The following is a 21915-nucleotide window of genomic DNA, read 5'->3' on the forward strand; positions in this document are numbered from 1 at the left end:
CCTGGTCACCAGTAGGGCCCCTCCACCGCCAGACACATTCAACACGGAATTATCTCAGATCCCATTTTACAATTTACAAGTTTTGCAGATACCTCTGGCGTGCATGCATACGTATTTTGCATAGACACCCACAGTGGTTTTTGCAACTTAATGTTTTCACTTATCTTTATACCATAAGCATCTAACATGTTGGTACATTGCTTTTATGATAATGTTCTGTCAAGCGGATGGACGTAATTTAATTAAACATTCCCCTGTGGTTGCATGTTTTTAGAAAATAACTCTTCAGTAAACATGTTACAGCATACAGTTTAATTCCTTGGTTTGGATTATAACTTTAGGATTAAATTCCAGAAATTGAAATACTGAATTAAAAGGGCTATGGGTTTTAATAGCTCATCATACAGATGGCTAGATTCGCTTCCCAAGGGATTAGACTACGTTGTCTTCCCATCAGTCGGGGATAAGAGAAGGGAGGGTCTCGTGAAAAAGAGAGAGAGAAAAGATAAGAGGAACTAGTTCATCACTGCTGTAATTTGCATTTCAGATGTGTTTAAGGAGGTCGACTCTGCTTTTACATCTTTGTTAAGTACTTACCCTTCCTGCATTCATCTGTTTATGGTGTGGAACTCTTTGATTGCTGAGGCTAGTGGCCACATCACTGCCATCCTTCCCCTCTATCTTCTGCACCTTGAAGGGACCCACAGGCAGGTTGGAAGGAGAACTGTGCTGAAAACCTGGGATGCCATGTGACTCTCGCCCAGCCCTTTCCCAGTGTCCTCCTTCTGGCCATCCTGGGTGTCTTTAGGAATGGCAGCAGGGGAGGTAGTTAGCAGGAGTTCTGTGCTGAGTGCCCTCCTCTCTCTGTCCAGCTCCATCGATGCCGGAATATGACACAGACACCCCGCTGAATGAAACGGACACGACCATCACGGTGATGCTGAAGCCTGCTCAGTCACGGGGAGCCCCTGTCAGGTGAGGAGGGTTCTTCTCCTGGACTTCGTGCTTTTTCTTCTCTGCACCGTGCAGTGCCCATGAACAGGACTGGCTAGAAGTGAGGCTTCTGGAAAATGAGAATCAGCAGCCCCAAACTCAGTTCAGGGGGTGCCACTGGGCCAAGAGTCTCTCCCCCAGCAGTGAGGAATTAGGACGGGTTCAGAGGGAACATGCTGATGGGGACATGAGGAGGGCTGGGAGAGAACTTCCTGGAACACACCTATGGTCAGTTTATTTAGTGGGGTTGGAGGCCTGGAAACAGAATCTCCTGGAAGGATATCCTTTCCATATATGACTGCCATAACAGACACATGGACCGACTTGCTGAATTCTACAAACAAACTAATCATGTAAATGGGACAAGATCTCTGGGCTGGTCCAGTTAGGGCCTTGGGGTACTAGAGTCCCTCAGGAGGACTTGCAAGGTCATACTGCTGACTTTCATAAGAGGTTGTTGGAGTTGAAGAGCATACTTCTGGCCAAGGCAGTGCAAGTAGTTCAGTAGCTAAGCTGGGCCAGTGCAAGTCCCCAGGCTCACGGTTGCCAGAAAGGTGGGCATCTCTTGGAAACAACTGCACTCTGCACAAGGGCAGTGGCTTTCAAATTGGCTCAGTTCAGTTAAACAAGCATGCACTGAGTATCTTATCTACCAGGAATGGTGGGGTACAAGGGACCCAAATGATTCATTTATTCGTCCATTCCTTCAACAAACACCTGTTGAGCAAGTTGCTCAGGGCCAGGCACTGTTTAACCGCTTGGGAGATAGTAGCAAACTAGCTGTGAATAAGTCATTTCCTAAGGAAAGTTAAACTTCAGTTGGGAAACAAGAAACATGAAAACATAATTGCAATACAGTGTATGCTTATAGAGAAGAAATTCCCAGCTGACATTCTCAGGTGACACCGAGCTGTCTCTTAAATGTGATATAAGATGTTGCCAAGGCAGTAAGAGGGTCGAGCAAGGCATGAAGGAGAGAAGCAGCCTGATGCATGGGTAGTAGTTAATCCAAGGCTCTGGAATTTACTTTAGCATAAAGGTCAAGGCAGGAGTGGTTGGGTGAGAATGGGGGCCATGTTTGAGAATCTCCAGTTTGTTTGAGGGGTCACAGGAAGCCACTGGATAGCCACATGCAATATCACTCTTGTGACACCAGAGACTGGGAGACCAGCCAGGATGGAGGCAACTGAGATGGTCTAGTTATCTGTTTTCCAAACCGGATCCAGCTCTACCCAGAAATTGTAGGTGGCGGAGCAAATGAAATCCACTGCAGCAATTTGGAAGTTCTCATCTCTTCTAAAGATTTTGGACTGTGTTCTACCCTAAGTCAGGTGAATCCTTCAGGCCTTGCAGTGGGTGTGCGTGGTGTTTGTGGAGCACCTGGCTATAGAACTCTCACCTTATGTTCTCCACATAGGAGAACTATGTTCTCCACATATGTTCCAGGACTGTCCTACCTGTGATGAGCCAAAACAGGTGGTGGCTCTTATGTCATATGAATAATTACTTGAGTTACTACTTTTCTTCCTGTTACTCTCATGCAACATTTTCATTTGATTCTCTCTGTACATGGATTTCACTCTCTTACACATTCTCTAAGTGATGGTCCTCATTTTCACATGAAGAAATTGAGGCTCAGAAGTGCCCAAGGGCACACAAAAAAAGTAGGAAAGCTGAACTTGAGTGCAGGGCCTACAGGTGCCAAATCATGTGTTCCGTTCAGGCCACCAGTGCCTCGCTCCCTTTCCCAGCTCTTACCTCTCATACAGCAGCATCAGTCACCACTTCAAAATCTTAGAAAGCTTCTCAGATGATGAAAGTATGGTCCAGAAAAAAGCAACAGCTTGCCCCACTTTACACAGCAAGTTAGCTGCTGACCCAGGTGCATAGGTCAGATCTGACCAAAAGCCCACGACCTTTATATTGCAGACCCAGGTACTCCCTTTCATTACTGCAAGGCTACAAATCAGCAAGGGGATTTCATCACTTGCAATCCCACTGTGGCTTCCCGGCAGGTGCAGATTCCATGTAGCTCACTGTAGTGTGCTGGCTGCTGGGTGGGGCGATGGACCTCTCCATCCTGACTTTGGTGGCAGCGGACCAGCAGTAGATTGAAATCCCGCTCTGACACTATTGTGTGACTTTGGGCGAGTTACTTAATCCCCTGACTCTCAGTTTTCCTTATCTGGAAAGCATGGATGGTAGCTATTTCGCAGAGGCTTAGCACAAAATACGGAAGTACCCAAAGCAGAGCAGACCTTCGAGAGTTATTTGTTAGCTTTGCTTCTTCTCTGTGGCACTTGGAGGTTCTTTCAAAACAGTGTTTGACAATCTACCCTCTCTGTAGGGTCACGGCGTTCTCCACTGCCTTCCTGTTCAAATTTCCAAAGCCTTTTGAGACCCTAATTCCATGATGGGGAAGGAAGGACTGTTGCTTTTTACTTAGGAGCCCCTAACTACTTTCCAGCCCAAAGTCTCAGAAAAACTTCTTTTTAAAGAAAAAAATTTTACTGAGAAAGAAGCAATCTTGGTTTTTCCCAGTGGCAGGATAAAGTTAATTCTTCTACAGAGGATTCAGGGTCCCATCCTCAAGATGAATCAGATTATATGTCTGTGAACCCCTGAAAACTCATCGAAGCCAGCTGAACACAGATGGGAGTAATTATCACCATGTTTTATTGGGCAACTGGCTGCTGGGTGGGATTGCAAGTAAGCAACTGTTACGTTCCAAGGGTTTAACCTTGACCAACCTATTAGAATTATTACATCCCTGTTAGAAGTGAGGAAACTAAAGTTCATGCTCACATAGTCAGCAAGTGATAAAGATGAGTTTTACATCCAGCCCTTCCCAAAAGGGGTCCTCTGAGCAGCCCAAACTATTTTTTTCCTGGGGAAGCTTTCCCAGTTCCTCCAAAGAGGTGCCCCTTACATTTCCCTCTGAGCCTACATGCTCTTAGTTTGCATATCTTTGTAATAAGCTCATACATCCTAAGACTGTAGTAAATTAGGAGGTGGGAATGGAAATGCCCCAGTAGCAGTGAGAAATGACAGTGAGTGGCAGCAGAAAAACAGGGCAGGTCTACAAAACAGACACAGAGATTCAGCAAACAGGGAGGCACACATGCTGTAGCCCCTCACAGCCATGGGTGTTCATTAGCTGTGCTGGTTCAACTAAAAATGTAGCGTTAGGTTCTGTGTCTTCAAGTTAAAAGAGGCTGCTGGTTTCCATTTAACAAGTAAGCCCTTGCTGCATGTCTGTCCCTGTACATAAATTATCTGTATCCTCACAACGTTGTGATAATCGTCTCCCCCATTTTGCAGATATGGAAACTGAGATAAATAGAAACCAAGTAAGTTGACTCAGGCCATAAAACAAGCAAGGGGTACAGACAGAACTTAAACTCAGTTCAGCTGACCCTAAGCCAACACTCATTTCTCACAACCTCCTGAGGAGAAAGTTGTGCGTGACATATTTTGGTGACATTTCCATTGGGAAAAAAAAAAAATTAAATGTCACTGCTCAAAGGGGCAATGCTTGGTGTCTGGAAATGTCTGACTGCTTTTCTTCCCAAGGCTCTGGATCATTGAGAGTGGATATAGGCTCAGTTTCTGGGATTATTTTCAGACTGTTGCTTGGGCATTTGCCAAGAAGGGAAGGAGATTAACCAGTGCCAGTTAGTATGACTTCCAGGTCAACTGCAGTGACAGCAGTGGCAATATCCTAGTAGATTTCAGTTACCTTAGCCCTCGTTCACCTTGAACTCTAGGCACTAGGATGCCCATCTGGGATGCAGTGGACCATTAGATCATTCAACACATATTTATTGAGCCCTTGAGATGTCCCAGGAACTGAGCTAAGCAATGGGGATGTAGCAGGAAACAAGGTAGATACTCACCTGTCCTCTTGAGCCTTAACTTTCGGCAAGTGTGCATATGAACAGGAAGGGGGGTGGGGCATCAAGCAGGTGAGCAGACACAATACTGAGCTGAAAGTGGCAAAACAAGATGCTTTGAAGCCTGTGGGGACAGTGTATTGATGGAAGAACTGCACTGTCCAGAGAGATGGGCACACCCCTGGCAAGCGGGCCAGTGAAGAGTCCCGCAGGTGGGGAACATGGGGGCATAGAGAAGACAGTGAAGGCTCCTCTCTAACCACAGGGCACAATGAGCTCACTAGATAGATTGGGTCACGGATGCCTGGACTCCTACTTTATAGTTGAATGCTCCTTTAATTTCATTGTGTCATGTGATCATCACTCAGTGAGCTGGGTGGGACATACCATCTCTGTATCACAGGAGGGAGCTGAAGTCTAAGATACTGAATTGTCCAAGGTCATGGAGCTCGTTCGTTCTGCACAAAGTCTGTGTGTGGACCTTGCTTCCTGCTTCTGAGTTCATTGCTCCCTCAAGAAGTTCTGGGTTCCCGGTGTCTGGGATGCCAAGTGATGACTCAGTAACTTTTCGGTGGGGCTGTTGTGGAATGAGTTTCCAGTAACTAGAGAATCCAGGGTAGGCAAGATGGCTTGCCAGGGGACTTCCAACCCTGGACTATGCAGGCCCAGCCCGTTACTTGGGACCCCACGTCTCTGGGTGGAGCAGCCCATTCTCCAGCAGCCTCACCCCTGGGCTTCAGCTGCAGGCCCCACCCAGGTAGCTTTCTTCCTCCGTCTGCCAGCAGCATTCTGGTCCTGGCTCCTGCTCGGCTGCTTGCTGCCCCTGGGGAGCCCCATGGGTCTAATCTACTCTGCCTGGTAGTACTGGGCACACAGGGAGGCGAGGGGGAGAAGGGCGGATTGTCGTGCGGGGCTCCTGCACCCCCACCCCTCCATCCAAACCACCTCGGAAGCTTGGCCTATTTTTCTCATACTCCACAATGGAGATTTATTGCTTTTGCATTGCTTTCCTCAGGCCTTCAAAGATTTATTGGTTTTTAAGTGACAGAATCCCAGAATTGCTTAAAAGATCAATCAAATAGTGACTAGAATCTAATATTCAGCTCCAACTCAAACCCGCCAAACCTTCTTCCCCCACGCCCCACCTGTCACGCTGATGCATCTGTAGTAACCTTCATAAGAAAGTAACTTGGCCGTGAATTTATCACCCAAAATGCAGTCCCTGAAGCAGAGCCCCAGATTCTGTAGCAGATCCTGCCCCAGAGCCCCAGTTGGCTTCTTCAGGGACGTTCCCCTGTGTTCCTTCCCCTCCCATCAGTCACAGGGACCTGTCCAGTGCAGTCTAGAATCACTTAGGGATTAGCTGCTGCTTCTGCCCCTCTGCCACACTTCACCTGTCCTGCCCGGGTGGTCTTGCTGGTTTGCCTCCCATCAATTTTTCTTCCTTCAGTCCATCCTCCACTGAGCTGCTGGAGTGTCCCTTAAAATTCTTCTTATATAATTTATGTGTATAATTTATTGTCAAGTTAGATAACATACAGTGTATATACAGTGTGCTCTTGGTTTTGGGGGGTAGATTCTCATGATTCCCTTAAAATTCTTAAATGGGTCATTCATTGGCTTTCCACTATGTTGAGTTCAAGCTTCTTAACATGGAACGCCAGGTCCATCAGAATCTGGCTGCAACCTTCGTTTCTAGTTTTATTCCCTTTCACTCCGCTCCGTTACCAGTTTTTACTCAACAGGGCCCAGGGGGCTTCCTTCATCATTCTTTCTTTAATTGTGTTATGCACTTGCCAGTATGTTTCCTTTGGTTTTGTTTCTTGCCCTCCCCTCCCTAGACTGTGAGCTCCAGGAAACCCGAGGCTTGACACTGATGGATTCCCTTTCCCTGGGACAGTGTCCGGCATGTAGTAGGTGCTCAAAACACAAGTAAGTAAGTGACTCCGCACGTCTGTTTTGCGCACCTGGTAGATGGCAGGTGCTGGGACTGGAGGTACCCTTCACAGGCCTTGCCTTCAGCTTCTAAATCTGGAAGAGTGCTACTGCCCCATTGACTTTCTTCCCTGATGGAAATGTTCAGTCTCTGTGCTATCCAGTCATCGCCACCAACCACATGTAGCTATCATTGAGCACTTGAAATATGACCACTGTAACTGAGGGACTGAATTTGTTTATTTCTTAAATTAATTTAAATTTAAAGAATTTCAGGGTCATTCATAGCTCACGGCTACCATTTGGGACAATGCAGTTCTGTCGGGAAGATAATCAGAAAAACTAAAAAAAAAAAAAATGCTTGGTCAGAGGTTTCTATGAGGGTTCAGGGCAGAGGCACCCATCATTAGCCTGATGGGCTCAGGTGCAGAGAGGGCTTCCTGGAGACAGTGTTGCCTGACCTGAGACCTGCCAGCTTGCGGGGAATTTGCTTAGTGAAGGAGGGGGGAGCAGCATACGCAGGAGCCAAGGCAGAGAAGGTGCACAGTGTGTTCAGAGGCGGCGGGGACCTCAGCACACTTGGGCAGAGGGGAGCAGGGAGGCAAAGGAACAGGCTGGGGCGTGGTAAAGAATCATCGTTTTGGGTTTGGACTTTGTCCTGAGAGGTATGGGGAACATTTGGCAGCTCTTGGCTCTCCCGTAAGCATTCCAGCCCTTGTCTATGCCATTCTCTGTGCCAAGCATGGCATTCTCTACCTGTCCAATGTGCAGTTCAAATCTGCTACACCTGGGGCCATTCCCCACCGTGCAGCAGGATACATTGGCTCCCCTGGGGGCCCCCACTCTGCCCTGGCCAGTCCCCGGTCAGGGACTTGTCGTTTCAGTCTCTACCAGCCCGTGACATCTTAGTGTCCTCCTGCCGTAGCTAACTTCCCAGTGGGATACGCCAGAAAAGCAAAGCCTTCTGCAATCATACCCAGCCTCATGCAGTTGACTCATGAGTGGCCTTGAGCCAGTTACTTAACTCCTCTGATCTCAGAGCTGCTTGTTAGAAAAATGGGAAGTATCCACGTCACAGATTGTTGTGAAGATCAAAGGAGGTAAAGTGTGTCAAATGCACCTGGTAGTTGTTCAACTTCCTCGTTGGGTTGGCCAAGCCATTGAGACCAAGAGTGGCTCCCTCCCCTAGTAGCCATGGGAGAGGTGATTCTCTGAGCCCTGCTGTAAGCTTATGACTATTCATCCTTTGCTGCTCTGACACCAGGGAAGATCTGCATGCAGGGTGCTGACAAGGGTGTGGCTCATAAGGAAACATGCAGTTATCTCCAAGAGTGTCACAAAATCCTCAAAACAATATGCCTTAAAAACAGATCCTCAAATTTCAGCACATTTTCAGAAATACTAAATGAAACAGACAGGGTTAGGGTACCTCAGCTGCTTAAAGGCCAGCAAATCAAGGGCTGAGAGCAGTGCCCTCGGCTTGGAGGAGATACCCATATGTGTTGTGAAATCGAAGTAAATCAGATCCAAAGCATCATCAAGAATGATCGTGGGGACCCAGGTGAGCTTCCTGAAGTGAGATCTTATAAATATGGGGAACCAGAGTAGGTACCTGAAATCAAAACCAAGCAGGAAAGGTGGGAGCAGATCCCAGGAGGTGAGCCAGGTTTATCCGTTCACAATTCATTAAGTAAGTCAGTAAATACCTAACTGGAATCGGAGCAAACAACCACGTGCCAGACATTGTGCAGCCCTGGAGATCCGGAGATGAGCACACGGTCCCACGTGAGGCTGATATCCTAAAGGCAGAGACAGCGCTGTTCACGTGGTGCCACAGACACTCATTGACAACACAGACTGTTAGCCGTGGCCACCAGTTCTGACTAGGTTGGTGCTACCTCCCCACCCCACCTCTGATGTCAGCTGTGGCTGAGCTGGCCTGTTCCCTGCGTACTAAGTTACAGGATCCCTCCTCTAACACCAGCACCCCCTCCTTTTCTCGTCTCTGCTTTTGTGCTTTCTCCAAAACCCCACAGACCTTGTTTGGTCTGAGCGGGCAGGTACAGCTCGGACACACGGGATTTGGGACACCTGGGTGGCTCAGTCTGTTAAGTGTCTGACTCTTGGTTTGGGCTCAGGTCATGATCTCACAGTTCGTGAGTTTGAGCCCCACATGGGCTCCACACTGACAGCATGGAGCCTGCCTAGGATTCTCTCTCTCCCTTTATCTCTGCCCCTCCTCTGTTCTCTCTGTCTCTCAAAATAAATAAACTTAAAAACAAACAAACAAACATGGAATTTAATGCCAACAGGAGACAGCAGTCCAGCAGTGCCCCGCCTCCTGTCCTTTGGAGGAGGTGTGTGCCACATGGTTCCCCACACACCTCCATTAGGATTGAGCCCTGCTTGCCCACAGTGGGAGCCATTTCAACAATGCAAACCTTACTGGTGTTTTTTTTTCCCTAAAAGGGAATCAGACCAGGCAGGAGATGAAGTTAGAAAGACTAAAACGAGGCCAGGAGGATAGCAGTGGGCAGGAAATGCGAAGGAGAGTGACACCTGATGAGGCTTGATGGGAAAGGGCCAGAACATTGGTGTCCAGGTGAGAAAGGACATTCACCCAGGGTCTAGTGGTGGTGGAGGTAGAGAGAGGGCCTTGAGCTGACTAGGCAGCAGCTTTGATGATGACTTCTCTCTAAGGAGCAGGCAGGTGGGTGGGGAGGAAAAGACATTGTCCAGGGTGACTCCCACATTTTGGCCTATTCGTGGATTGGAGGATGGAGCCCTTCTCTGAGCTAAGGAGCACTGAGGGCAGCAAGAGTCTGCAAGGACACATTATCCAGGAGAGACCATTGGTGGTGAACATGGCCTGGGCACCTAACTGGGGATTAGCAACCAGCTGCGCAAGGACGGGTTGTGTGGTCCAGGAGAGCTCCCTGGGGAGCTCTGAGGGATGTCCTTCAAAGTCAGGTAGGACTTGTGACCTGCTTTCATGGGATGCTTAAGGCCTACTACACAGGGGGTCAGCTCTGGTTTGGAAGGCCAACAGTATGACAGTCTGAGTACAGGGAGACAGAAGAACATGGTGAATGGTCTCTAACACAATTGCAAGTTCTTTTCACTCCTGATGAGGAACCCCAATCCTTTGCGTTTGACAGGTACAGATAGTTAAGACGGTGGCTTTGAAATGCACAGTGAGTAGCTGCAGTACAAATTGGAGAGGCAGTCAACTCTTTAAGTTTTTTTTAATGTTTATTCATTTTCGAGAGACAGAGCATGAGTTGGGGAGGAGCAGAGAGCAAGGGATGCCCAGAATCCCAAGCAGGCTCCAGGCCCCGAGCTGTCAGCACAGAGCCCAATGCAGGGCTTGAACCCACAAACCATGAGATCATGACCTGAGCCGAAGTCCAGTACTTAACCGACTGAGCCACCCAGGCGCCCCAAAGATCCAGTCAACTCTTAAAGAAAGAAAAAACTTCATTGGAAAGAAAAGGAAAAATTGCCAAGTTTCTTCCAGGATTCCTTTAGTAACTGTGGAGCCCAGATGGGGAGTATGAGACACAATCACAGAAGGCTTTTGCTGGTCCCTTGGAGGTGCAGTGACCAAAATTGGCATCGTTACCATTTGATTCTAGATAGGAGCACAAAAGGTGTCCAGTTAAGAAGGAAAAATGAAAATTTTGAGGAGTTATTAGCAGGTAGCCTGAGGTGTTTCTGAGTCCATGTCCACTTTGGGAGGGATGAGAAATGACAGTTATACTGGATACTCTTTCTTGAAACATCATTTATTTCACTTAGCTCCCCACTCTCTGGGATACCTTTGCTGGGGCCTGAAGATGAGGAGTGCTATGTGTCCCACTTTGGTGGAGGGATGGGCAAGAGGCACTCCCACATAGACTGTGAGATTTAGCTCTGAAAGTAATACCATTTGTTGCCAAGTCTACACGCTGGCCGGGATTTCATCACACCAACTGGGGAAGAGGAGGAGCCAGATACAAAAAGAAACAACCAGAAATGAGGCATAGTGGGATAAATACTACTGCAGAGCTGTTCCCAGTGGGGCTGCCCCTTACTCTAAATATGGCGACTAAGGGCATGTGTAACTGTGATTAGAGGGACATGTAACCACCATTGAAACTTCCCAAAGAGACAGAATCAGACCGTTGAGTATGGCACAGAGTGCAGTCAGGAAGACCACCCAGGAGAACAAAACGGAGGAAAGGTGGGCCCCAGATAATGTAGGTGAGTTTGCATTCACTTCAGCTCACCCTAATTGTATTGCAGGTTTCCCTTTATCGACCCCCCAAAAAACCCAGTGACCCAACTTACCAAGAATTGGTTCTGGTGTTGATGGATTCTGGATTTTATTCCTTAGGTTCAAACCAAGGAGGAAAAACAGGTGTTTCAGAAAGAATATTTTAAATGGAGCAGGAGGAGCAGTTGCTGGAACATGAAGAACGAAAGAGTGTTCTATTTTGGACCGTCTGCCATCTGGAGAGATGGAAACAGACTGTCACTGGCATGAGGGAAAAGAGACAGTGTGGTTGTCATGTTCACCTCCTACCATAGGGACTATTTAAATTCCAGAAGGCTGGAGAGCTGTAGAGGCATGAGATCAGGGGTTTTAGATTTGAGAACCATTAACATTCAAGTGGTATTTGAAGCATGGGAGGAGCAGGTGACCTTATCCAGGGAGAGGATCTACAGGAAGAGACGAAGAAGACAGCTCTATGAAACTCTGTCAAGGAACAACACAGGAGATGGAGAAGGGCTGGCCATAGAAGTAGAAGAAAAACCAGGGCAGAGTTAAAACATGAAAACCAAAGAAGGTTGTTGTTAATTGTTTTTTGTTTCTGTTTTTGCTTTAAACAGGAGATGGTTGAAATTTTGTTGTTCAGAATTCTCTAAGAGCTCCCAGCAGCTCTTACAGTAGAAAAGAAGAGAGACTCATACCTTGATCAAGGACCATAGGAAAAGGAAGATGATGATACCAACAAAAGTGCTTAAAATGAGCCATATGGTCCAGGCTTGATTTGAAAAGCCCATGGAGCTAGCTGTGCAGATAACAGAGATATTGAGGGCCAGGTGACCCCAATGCTGTTGAGGAATCTGTGCAGAGGGTACAAGGTTGGGAGAGGCTGGACAGACAGAAAGTGGCATTCAGAGAATAAATGATCAAAGATAAGGTTTTAGTAATGGAACCCCGCAATGGAATAATGTGCCTCCAGGAGTTACCATGTTGGTAGTGGTAGTGGAAGAATGGTAATGGGTTGAAGGTAAACGTCATTGAAGCCAAGTATTTCAAGGACCAAAGAGGCCAGGCTTATCATGGGCAGCCTGTCTAAGGAGATGTAATCCTTACCATGCTAATCCTCCCAACCCCGGGGAGGTGGTGAAACCCTTTGCAAGAGCAACAGGGATTCTACAGGGTGCCTTCTCCTGAGTCTCAGTTTTACTCCAACTTTTATTCTGCTGACTTGTATTTCTCACAGTGTTCTGGGCCCCGTGACAGCCTGCATCACTGCTTTGTCTCAGATCTTGCACAGCTGTAACTGATGGTTCTTAGTCTTTCTGTCTGCAACTGCCCAAAGGTCAGACTTTCAAGTCAGCCTCCATCAAGTGCATTTCTATAGCCTAATCTATTGATGTTCTTCTGAGCTGGTACATGGATCTGTGCCATGTTAGATTCCAAGGAGGTTTGCTCTCATCCAAAAAGCATTCTGCACAATGCTCACTCCAGCTGCCTGTGGCTGCTCAGAGAGTTGCCTCCTCTCAGCAGCATTGAGGGAGGTGATCTTGAAAGCCCTGGCTTTTGGGTAGGACAAGCACAACTTAAAGGTTAGAGTCTCTGCCATGAGGCAGAAGAAATTTGTACTCACCCCCTTTCACAATGCAACCCATCATTTTCTTGCCTGGCTATAACTGCTTGCAATTTGCTGTTTAACTGGTGCATTTCCACTTGGATGTAGGTTCCCTAAGCAATTTCTAAAGATTATAAATGTATAAAATAAGTGTTCCTGGCCAGGGCAGGAGGTATAGTAGCACCGATAACACAAGGATTCATGGGCAAGATTTTAAACCTAGTCTGTCCAGTACTGAAGCCACAACTCCATGGGGGCTATTTAAATTTAAATTAATATGAATTAAATTAAAACTTTATTTCATTAATTACATTGTCCCCATTTCAAGTACAATAACCATATGTGGCTAGTGACTACCATATTGAACGGCATTTCCATCATCACAGAAAATTCTGTTTTTACTGCAGGGCTCTAGGCCCTCAGGGGGCTGGTAAAAAGAGGTCAAGCTCTGTATATGGCTTCCAAGGGGCTGTTAATGGGGACTTAGACACAGGCATAATGTGTAAGACCCCAGAGCCAGAATGGGACCTGTGACTGGTCCCATTACTGCTGAGACCCTGACCTACTGAACTAGGCTCCCCAAGCTCCACTGCATCACTCTGCATCCGGGAAATGATTTAACCCCAGGGTTATCAAATCACAGTGGCTATTAGAATCCCGTAGGGGGCTAGTAAAAATGTAGATTTTTGCCCATCCCCAGGGATAACAGCACCAGACCTGAGAATCTGTATTTGCACAAGCTCCCAGATGATGGTCATGCTGGTCTTGAACCACAACTCCAGCACCACTGGGTTAGCTTATAGCTGGACTCCCATATGGGGAGAGGAGCTCTTAGGGAAGTATTCTCTTCCGTGGCACCGATGCTTACTTGTTCTCCTGACATGGGGAAGTAATTGTTTTATGTGTTACTGTGAGGTTGCCCCTGTTGGTTTTACAGCTTTTGGAACTTGTGTCTGTTTTGGTGTATGTTTCAGCATGAAGATAATGAATTTTAGTCAAACTAGGATCTCTGCCAGCTTACTTCTCTTTGTAAGGTCCATATGGGGGCCAAAAACACACCCCTGTTTTCCTGCGATGACAACAATGGCGTGTGAAAGAATTCATGTTGTGTTGTTACATGCTGATAGCACATCTGAAGATACCACTTCTGTGCAGATAGGGGGCTTAGGTAGAAGATGGATGTTTGGCGAGATGGAATGTCAGGATCTGAACAAATCTGTATTCTTTTGTGGAAGGCTCCAGCAGCCTGGGAGAAACAAATCCATTTCCAACTTTCACTCTATAAAAAGTTGCATATTTTCTTAGATCAGACAAAATATATTGAATGCCAAAATGTTACAGCAATATGGGCGCGTCACTCAGCTGGGTTGGAATCTGTATGCATTGTCCCCCCGGGCCAGTTTTGATTATGTTCTTTTTCCTTTTATTGCAGTCAGCAAATCTGAATTTGCTATTGTGGGGAGAGCAGGAAGAAGAGAAAAAAATGAACGTTTTTAACCTTCAGAAAGTTCAGAGGTTCAGTCTGAATAAGCACAAAAACTTTCAGTGTGCCTCTGAATTCCTTGAATTTGCAGAACTGCTCAGAATCCCAAGAGAACTACCTTGCACACAGGATTCAGGCCCTGCTTTGTAGCTAAAAGGCAGAGCAGAAATTATGAGAGGAGCAGAACTAGAGAAGTGGGAAGAGGAATCACTGTACAAAAAGGAGTTTGGTCCCAATCCAGGCTAAGTTTTAGCCTATTGTTCAGTTTCTTCAATTCTAAGCCATCTGCTTCCCACGGCTCTCAGATAACATCTCCCCTGCCAGGACACCCTGTTCCTGCTTAATTGAAATTAGTTTCCAAGAATAGTTGTCCAAAGCAGTTTCCAATGGCGGGAATGTTTTGAAAGTCACAATAGGAGTTGTAGCTTTGGGATGCAGATGTCTACACATGAGCCAGATGTTCAAAGACATCACATGGTCCACAGCAGCCTTCACATTACCAAAGCCAAGAGTTCTCTCATTGGCCTCTGCAATTCAGAAATGGCTCCTTTGAAACTGGCATCATCTCTCCATTAGGGACCTGTAATACTGCAAGTGTGAAGGGAAACAATCACTTCTATTCAGGTTTAGAGCAATGTGTTTCCCAGGCTTAATTATACCACAGGTATATAAATTACAGAAACATGTTAATGCTCCCATGATTAAAATTATAGAGTGCCTAATTGAAAAAGCATAAACTGAATTGAAGAATTCCTAATTATAGTTTGCTTTGAGGTGTTAATTTCCTCCATAACGAATGCATAATTTCTTGGAACCTAAAAAGGTGGCCTCTTGCATCAGCACGTAGGCTGCAGGCAGATGGGATGGGGTTGTCATCTTTCAGTACAGGAAGTTGACAAGGGAGGTTTGGTTTGGTGGGAGAACCTTGGAAGGGAGCTTTGGAAGGAGGCGGAACTGGTAAAGATGCCGAATCAAGGTTCTACCTAGTGGGCATTAGGACAAAGGACAGGTTAGGAACCCATAGAAAAACTTGTTCCACCTGCCTTTTTCTTCTCTCTCCAAAGTCTCAACCTTTATCTCAGTTGGTTTGGGTGATTTTTGTGCTGTGTCCTGGACCAGTGCTATTATCTGGGAATCTGTTAGAAATGCAGATGTTCAGGCCCTGCCTCCTGACCTACTGAATCAGGAACTCTGGGAGTAGAGCAGTCTGGGTTTTAACAAGGTCTCTGGGAGATTCTGGTGCATGCTAAAGTTTGAGAAGCCCCGTTCTAAAGAGCAAGTCACAGACTGCCAATGTCACATCTAGCTGAGCTGTGTTGAGCTCCTACTCTGGATCAGAACTGGTGATTAGTGACTTCCCAAGCAACATTTCACTTGATATTCAGAGCATCAGACTGAAGCAGGAAAAATTCACCCCGTTTCTCAGGTGAGAAAATAAAGATCCAGAAAGCTGGCTTGCCCAGCCTGTAGCATTTTTGAGAGCTATAGGCCTTGTCTCTAGGTTCAGATGGGGACTCACATGCACTGTGTTGTCCATCTTTTTCATTGTTGTCACCTAGTTTCATCAATAGTTTGCTAATAAATGGGTTTTCTGAACATTGTGGAGCTGGAGGCTGAGCCGCTACTGAGAATGAATTCCAGGTGAGTCATGTCTTTGCTAATGCTGAGTCTGACTTTAGAATGAGGGAGGGGGCTCCTAAGTGTCTGTAATAATTGCTAGTAAGGGCATCGATTGTTAGCATGCATCCCTCCTGAATAGTGATGTGAATTCTAAGCATAAAAGGTGAGAGCTCACAAAGAAACTTTTTGAGGTTTGGAAGTAATTCCCCTTCTCTAGTGACCCAAGCAGCTGTAAGTCCTAGATTAGAGACTCTAAGGGCAGAGGAAGCTGCCCTAAGACATACCGCATCTCTGTCTCCTCTGTTCAGACATCTTGGTTTTCTCAGGTTTCTGTTTCCTAGTCTAAACACAGAGAGAGTCAGTCTCTCTCTCTCTCTCTCTCTCTCTCTCTCTCTCTCTCTCTCTCTCTCTCTCTCTCCCCCCCACCCCTTCCCACCCCCCCCAACAGTGTCTCTCTCTTTCAATGTATTTGTGTGGGGGCACGTTTTAGCCAGCCCATAGCCATATGAAACAATAAGCTTATGTTCTTGGCCTATAGCACTCTACCAAATTTTTGCATAATACTTAGCCATTCCCATATGGTTGAAAATTTAGGTCATTTCCAGTTATTTATTGTTATAAATAACCCAGGGGAAAAAAAGTACTTATTTTTTCTTTTGGTATTGCATCTTTAAATAGGAAAAATTTCTCAGTTCAATTACTGACATGAATAAAATCGGACTAAAATGTATTGAATGCCTACACTTATATGCCAGGCACTGACAGCTAATTCATATATATTAACTTTTTTCATTCTTTAATTAAAAAGAATCTCAAAGTAACAAGTATACATAGTTAGGAAATCAGATAGTCGAAGACCATTCCCCTGAGCCACCTTTTCAAACCCACTCCTGTGTCCAGAGGCAACTGCATTGTCATTCTTTACTTCTTCTGGGAATTGGCATTGTCACTACATAATGTGCTGGAGCCTTTGTTTCTTTGTGTTTTCTATCAGCATGGAGCCCGATGTGGGGCCCAAACTCATGAACCATGAGATCATGACTTGAGCTGAAATCAAGAGTCGGAGGCTTAACCGACTGAGCCACCCAGGTGCCCCATATAATGTGCTGTTTTAAAAAGATTGGTTGTAGACATTATCTGTTTACTTCCTATTATTATAAATGAGAATTTGGCTTTTTTAAATCATCTAGTACTTCCCCTCAAGCTTCCCAATGTAGTTATACCACTATTTTTAGTTAAATAAATACACAATGGCTAATTTTATAATTCTATAAAAGCAGGGCACTTCAGTGCCAAGTGGTATACTATTTTTGTTATAGTATTGTATAATTAGCTCAAAGCTTACTATGTACGAGATACTATTTTCAGTTCTTTACATACATTAACTTAGTTAATTCTCACCCAAACCCTTTAAGGTAAGAATAGCATGAACCCCATTTTAAAATATGGAAACTGAAGCACTGAAAGATGAGATAACTTGCCCAAGTTCACACAGTTAATATGGTGTTGATCTAGGATTTGAACACAATAGTCTGGCTTCACAGTCTGAACTCAACCACTATGCTATACCACCTGCCATTACTCTTCCTGTCTTGTACAGTTTTTTTCAAAATTCATCCTAGAATGTGCAATTATTCTATTTTATTCAAGTAATATCTTTATTATGCTATTCATACATTTTTCTTCTCACAGCCCCGTCATTTCAGATTTACCCCTAATTTTCCTTTCTTTTCTTTTCTTTTATATATATATATATTTGGTCTTTCCGTTCTATTTTCTAGAAAAATAACCCTTGTATATCAGTTTAAAATTTCAGCAATTATAATTTTTTAAGAGCTATATATGGTTCTCTGAATTTATTTTTCTCATATCATCACTTATTATTTCTGGAAGGAGTTGTTTCTCGGGGCGCCTGGGTGGCTCAGTAGGTTGAGCATCTGACTCTTGATTTCAGCTCAAGTTGTGATGCCAGGGTTGTGGGATCAAGCCTTGTGTAAGGCTCTGTGCTGAGGGTGAGAGCGTGGTTGGTTTCTCTTTCCCTCTGCCCTTCTCACCAGCTCACGCTCTCTATCTCTCTAAAAATAAAAAAAAAAAGTAAATAAAAATATTTAAAAGAAAAAAGAAGCAATCATTTCTCTAATTTTCTGAAGGTAGTATTTTGATTATGGGAGAGAGGCTTTGCTTACTGCTGTATCATCCCCATTTCCTCTTGAGTCATTTTATTTTCCATTTGAATTGACTCTTCTCTTTTATATTGGTGCGTTTCTCACCTAACCAACAAGACTTGTAGTCAGTATTTAAAAGTAAGCTATTGTGATCAGAAAGAGAAATGAAGAAGGCAATTTCATTTGCAGTTGCACCAAAAAGCATAAAATACCTAGGAATAAATTTAACCAAGGAGGTAAAATGCCTGTATACTGAAAACGATAGGACATTGATGGAAGAAATTGAAGAAGACACAAACAAATAGAAAGATATTCCATGCTCATGGATTGGAAGCATTAATATCATTAAAATGCCCATACTACTGGAAACAATTCACAGAGTCAGTCCAATCCCTTCAAATTTCCAATGGCATTTTTCACAGAAATAGAAGAAATAATATTAACATTTGTATGGAATCATAATAGACCCTGAATAGCCAAAACAATCTTGAGAAAGAAAAACAAATATGGAGGTATCACACTCCCTGATTTTAAACCATATTACAAAGCTATAGTAATCAAAACAGTAAGATACTGACATAAGCAGGCACATAGATCAAGAGAACAGAACAGAGATCCTAGAAATAAACCCACAATTATAGGGTCAGTTAATTTATAATAAAGGAGGCAAAAATATACAATGAGGAGATGACCACCTTTTTAATAAATGGTGTTGGGAAAACTGGAAAGCCACATGCAAATGAATGGTACTAGACTGATGGCTTATACCATACACAAAAATTAACTCAAAATAGATTAAAGACTTGAATATAATACCTGAAGCCATTAAACTCCTAGAAGAAAACATAGGTGACAAGCTTCTTGACATTGGTCTTGGAGATGATTTTTTGGCAAGAATAAAGGCAAAAATAAACACGTGAGACTACATCAAACTAAAATGCTTCTGCATAGCAAAGGAAAACATCAGCAAAATAAAAAAGCATGCTACTGAATGGGAGAAAATACTTGCAAATAGTATACCCAATAAGGGGTTAATATCCAAAGTACATAAAGAACTCCTACAACTCAATAGCCAAGATTAAAAAATGGGCAGAAGACCTGAGTAGAAATTTTTCCAAAGAAGACATACAAATGGCCAACAGGCACATGAAGAGATGCTCAGCATCACTAATCATCAGGAAAATGCAAATCAAAATCACAATGAGTTACCAATGGCTATTATCAAAAAAAAAAAAAAAAGATAAGAAATAACAAGTATTGGCAAAGATATGGAGAAATAAAAACTTTTTTGAACTTTTGGTGGGAATGTAAATTGGTGTAGTCACTTTGGAAAACAGTATGAAGATTCCTCAAAAAATTGAAAATGAACTACTGTCTGATCATCAATTCCACTACTGAGTATTTGTCCAGAGAAAACAAAAATACTAATTTAAAAAGATATATCCACCCCTATGTTCATTGCAATATTATTTATAATAGCCAAGATATAGAAGCAGCCTAATTGTCTATCAATGAGTGAATGGATAAAGATGTGGTACTGTATATGTATGTAAAAAAGAATTAAATTTTGTCATTTGCATCAAGGATGGACCTTGAGGGAAATATGGTAAGTGAAATAAATCTAACAGAGAAACACATATATTGTATGATTTCACTTATCTAGAAAACAAAGCAAACAATACAAAACTCATAGATCCAGAGAACAGAACAATGGTTAGTAGAGAGGAAGGGGACAAAGTGAGTGAAGAGAGTCAAGAAATAAAGATTTCCAATTATAAATAAGTCATGGATATGTAATGTACAGCATGGCGACTGTAGTCAATATTGTAGTGAAGTTAACCAAGAGAGTAAATCCTAAAACTTCCCATCACAAGGGAAAAAAATATATAACTTTGTATAGTGATGCATGGTAACTAGACTTATTGTGGTGATCATTTCACAGTGTGTGCAAATACTGAATCATTGTTATACACCTGAAGCTAATAAAATGTGTGTTTATTATACCACAGTGAAAAAAAAATCCAGTCGCCATGTATTGTGTGTGACAAGTAACCGTTTTAAGACATACCATGTACATGGTATCCTGCTGTGTTACCCCTTTTAGATGGTGCACAACTAAGTGTCTGTGCCAGGAGGCTTTCTTATGAATTCATTACTCTAATGACCATATAATTGATTGTCCAAATTGGAGCACTTTGAGAATGAAGGGGATCAAATAAATACTGCAGGAGCATGGGCATAAACCTGGACTCTTGTGGGAAAACTGGAAAATATGGTTACCCTGTCTGTAATCTGCTTGAGATAATGCAATTTCTTTCAGTAACAATAAAAAATTAAATGACACATTATTAGTTATATCAATCTGTATTTGCCTTTTGTTTTCTCATTCATAGCTTAACAATAGTGTTCATTTTTATCCTTCTATTCTCAGTGCCTCTTCCATAGTTTTTCAGAAGTGAAAAAGTCCAAAATTTAATTATCTTTGGAAATTCAAATATCTCCAAATACTGTAGCATTCTTTTTTATTTTTTTTTAAATGTGTTTATTTATTTTTGAGAGGCAGAGACAGAGTGTGTGTGAGCAGGGGAGGAGCAGAGAGAGAGGGAGACACAGAATCCGATGTAGTCTCCAGGCTCTGAGCTGTTAGCACAAAGCCCAACACATGGCTCGAACTCCCCAACCATGAGATCATGACCTGAGCTGAAGTCAGGCACTTTACTGACTGAGCCACAAGGTGCCCTCCAATACTATAGGATTTGAAATAAAATCCTGGTAAAAAATAAAGAGTAAATTGTTTATGATATTTAGAATACTTTTTATTTTACAAAGTAAATGTTTAATTTATACAATAGGTCAGTTAATTTTCAAGGTGTTTTTTTCTTTTTTTTTTTTGTAAGAAAAGTTGGAATGTTATATTTTGAAAAACTTTGGTTATTAATTAGGAAACCTATCGAATTTTCTTCTCTCCACTTTTATAGAAAAATGATTGCCATACATGACTGTTGTAGTTTAAGGTGTACAGTGTGGTGATTTGAGTTACATATACTATATCATGAAATGATTACCACGATAGGTTCAGCTAACATTCATCTTCTCATATATATAATAAAAGGAACAAAAAATCCTCCTTGTAATGAGATCTCTTAGGATTTACTCTCTTAACAACTTTCCTATATGTCACATAGCAGTGTTAGCTGGAGTCATTATGTTGTCCATTTCATCCCTGTATGTTTGTACTTTTTGACCACCTTTCTCCAATACCTCCTCTTCTGTACCTGCTTGTCTCTGCTAACCACAAATATGGTCTCTTTTGCTAGAAGTTTGGTGTCTGTTTGTTTGCTTATTAGGTTCTACATATAAGTAAGATCATATGGTATTTGTCTTTCTCTGTCTGACTTACTTAATTGAGCCTAAATGCCTTCCAGGACCATCCATTATCCATGGATAATATACATTATCCATGTATAATATTCCATTGTATGGACAGACCACAGTTTCTTTATCCATTCACCCATCGATGGCCATTTAGGTTGTTTCCATGTCTTGGCCACTGTGAGTAATGCCATGAACATGGGGGTTGCAGATACTTTTTTGAGTTAGTGTTTCTGTTTCCTTTGAAAACCTATCAAAATTAACAAAGGATTATCTAGCTCCCAAGTTGAAAAGGCAGAAGGGAGAAGTTGTACCATTTTCCTCCTGGTTAAATGAGTAAAAGAAATGTTCACAACATAATGTTAATGAAAAAAGGTATCATGTAAAATTACATATAATACAGTTTTAATTCTGTATTTAAAGTGTATACAAATGATGGTTAAAAGTCTAGAAGAAAACTAAAAGACATAAAATAAAGAAGTAAAAGTAAAATGTAGAACTTGATTGGAAGTGCCATGTTTGGGGGAGTGAAGACGTTCAGATTCTCCAGAGGTGGAACTTCTCTCTCCTGCCTAAGGTGTGAGGATAGACAA

General features: G+C 43.4%; 1 protein-coding gene across 14 annotated transcripts in view; it reads left to right on the top strand.

Moving 5' to 3' along the window:
* PTPRT (protein tyrosine phosphatase receptor type T) overlaps nt 1–21915 on the top strand; it is a 1064810-nt gene that overhangs the window by 767100 nt on the left and 275795 nt on the right. For all 14 annotated transcript variants that reach the window (XM_023251232.2, XM_023251237.2, XM_023251233.2 and 11 more), the window contains exon 11: nt 873–975. In XM_023251232.2, the coding sequence (XP_023107000.1) occupies nt 873–975 (103 nt within the window). The remainder of the gene's footprint in view (nt 1–872; nt 976–21915) is intronic.

Source organism: Felis catus, chromosome A3 (assembly GCF_018350175.1).
Source record: "Felis catus isolate Fca126 chromosome A3, F.catus_Fca126_mat1.0, whole genome shotgun sequence".
NCBI lineage: Eukaryota > Metazoa > Chordata > Mammalia > Carnivora > Felidae > Felis > Felis catus.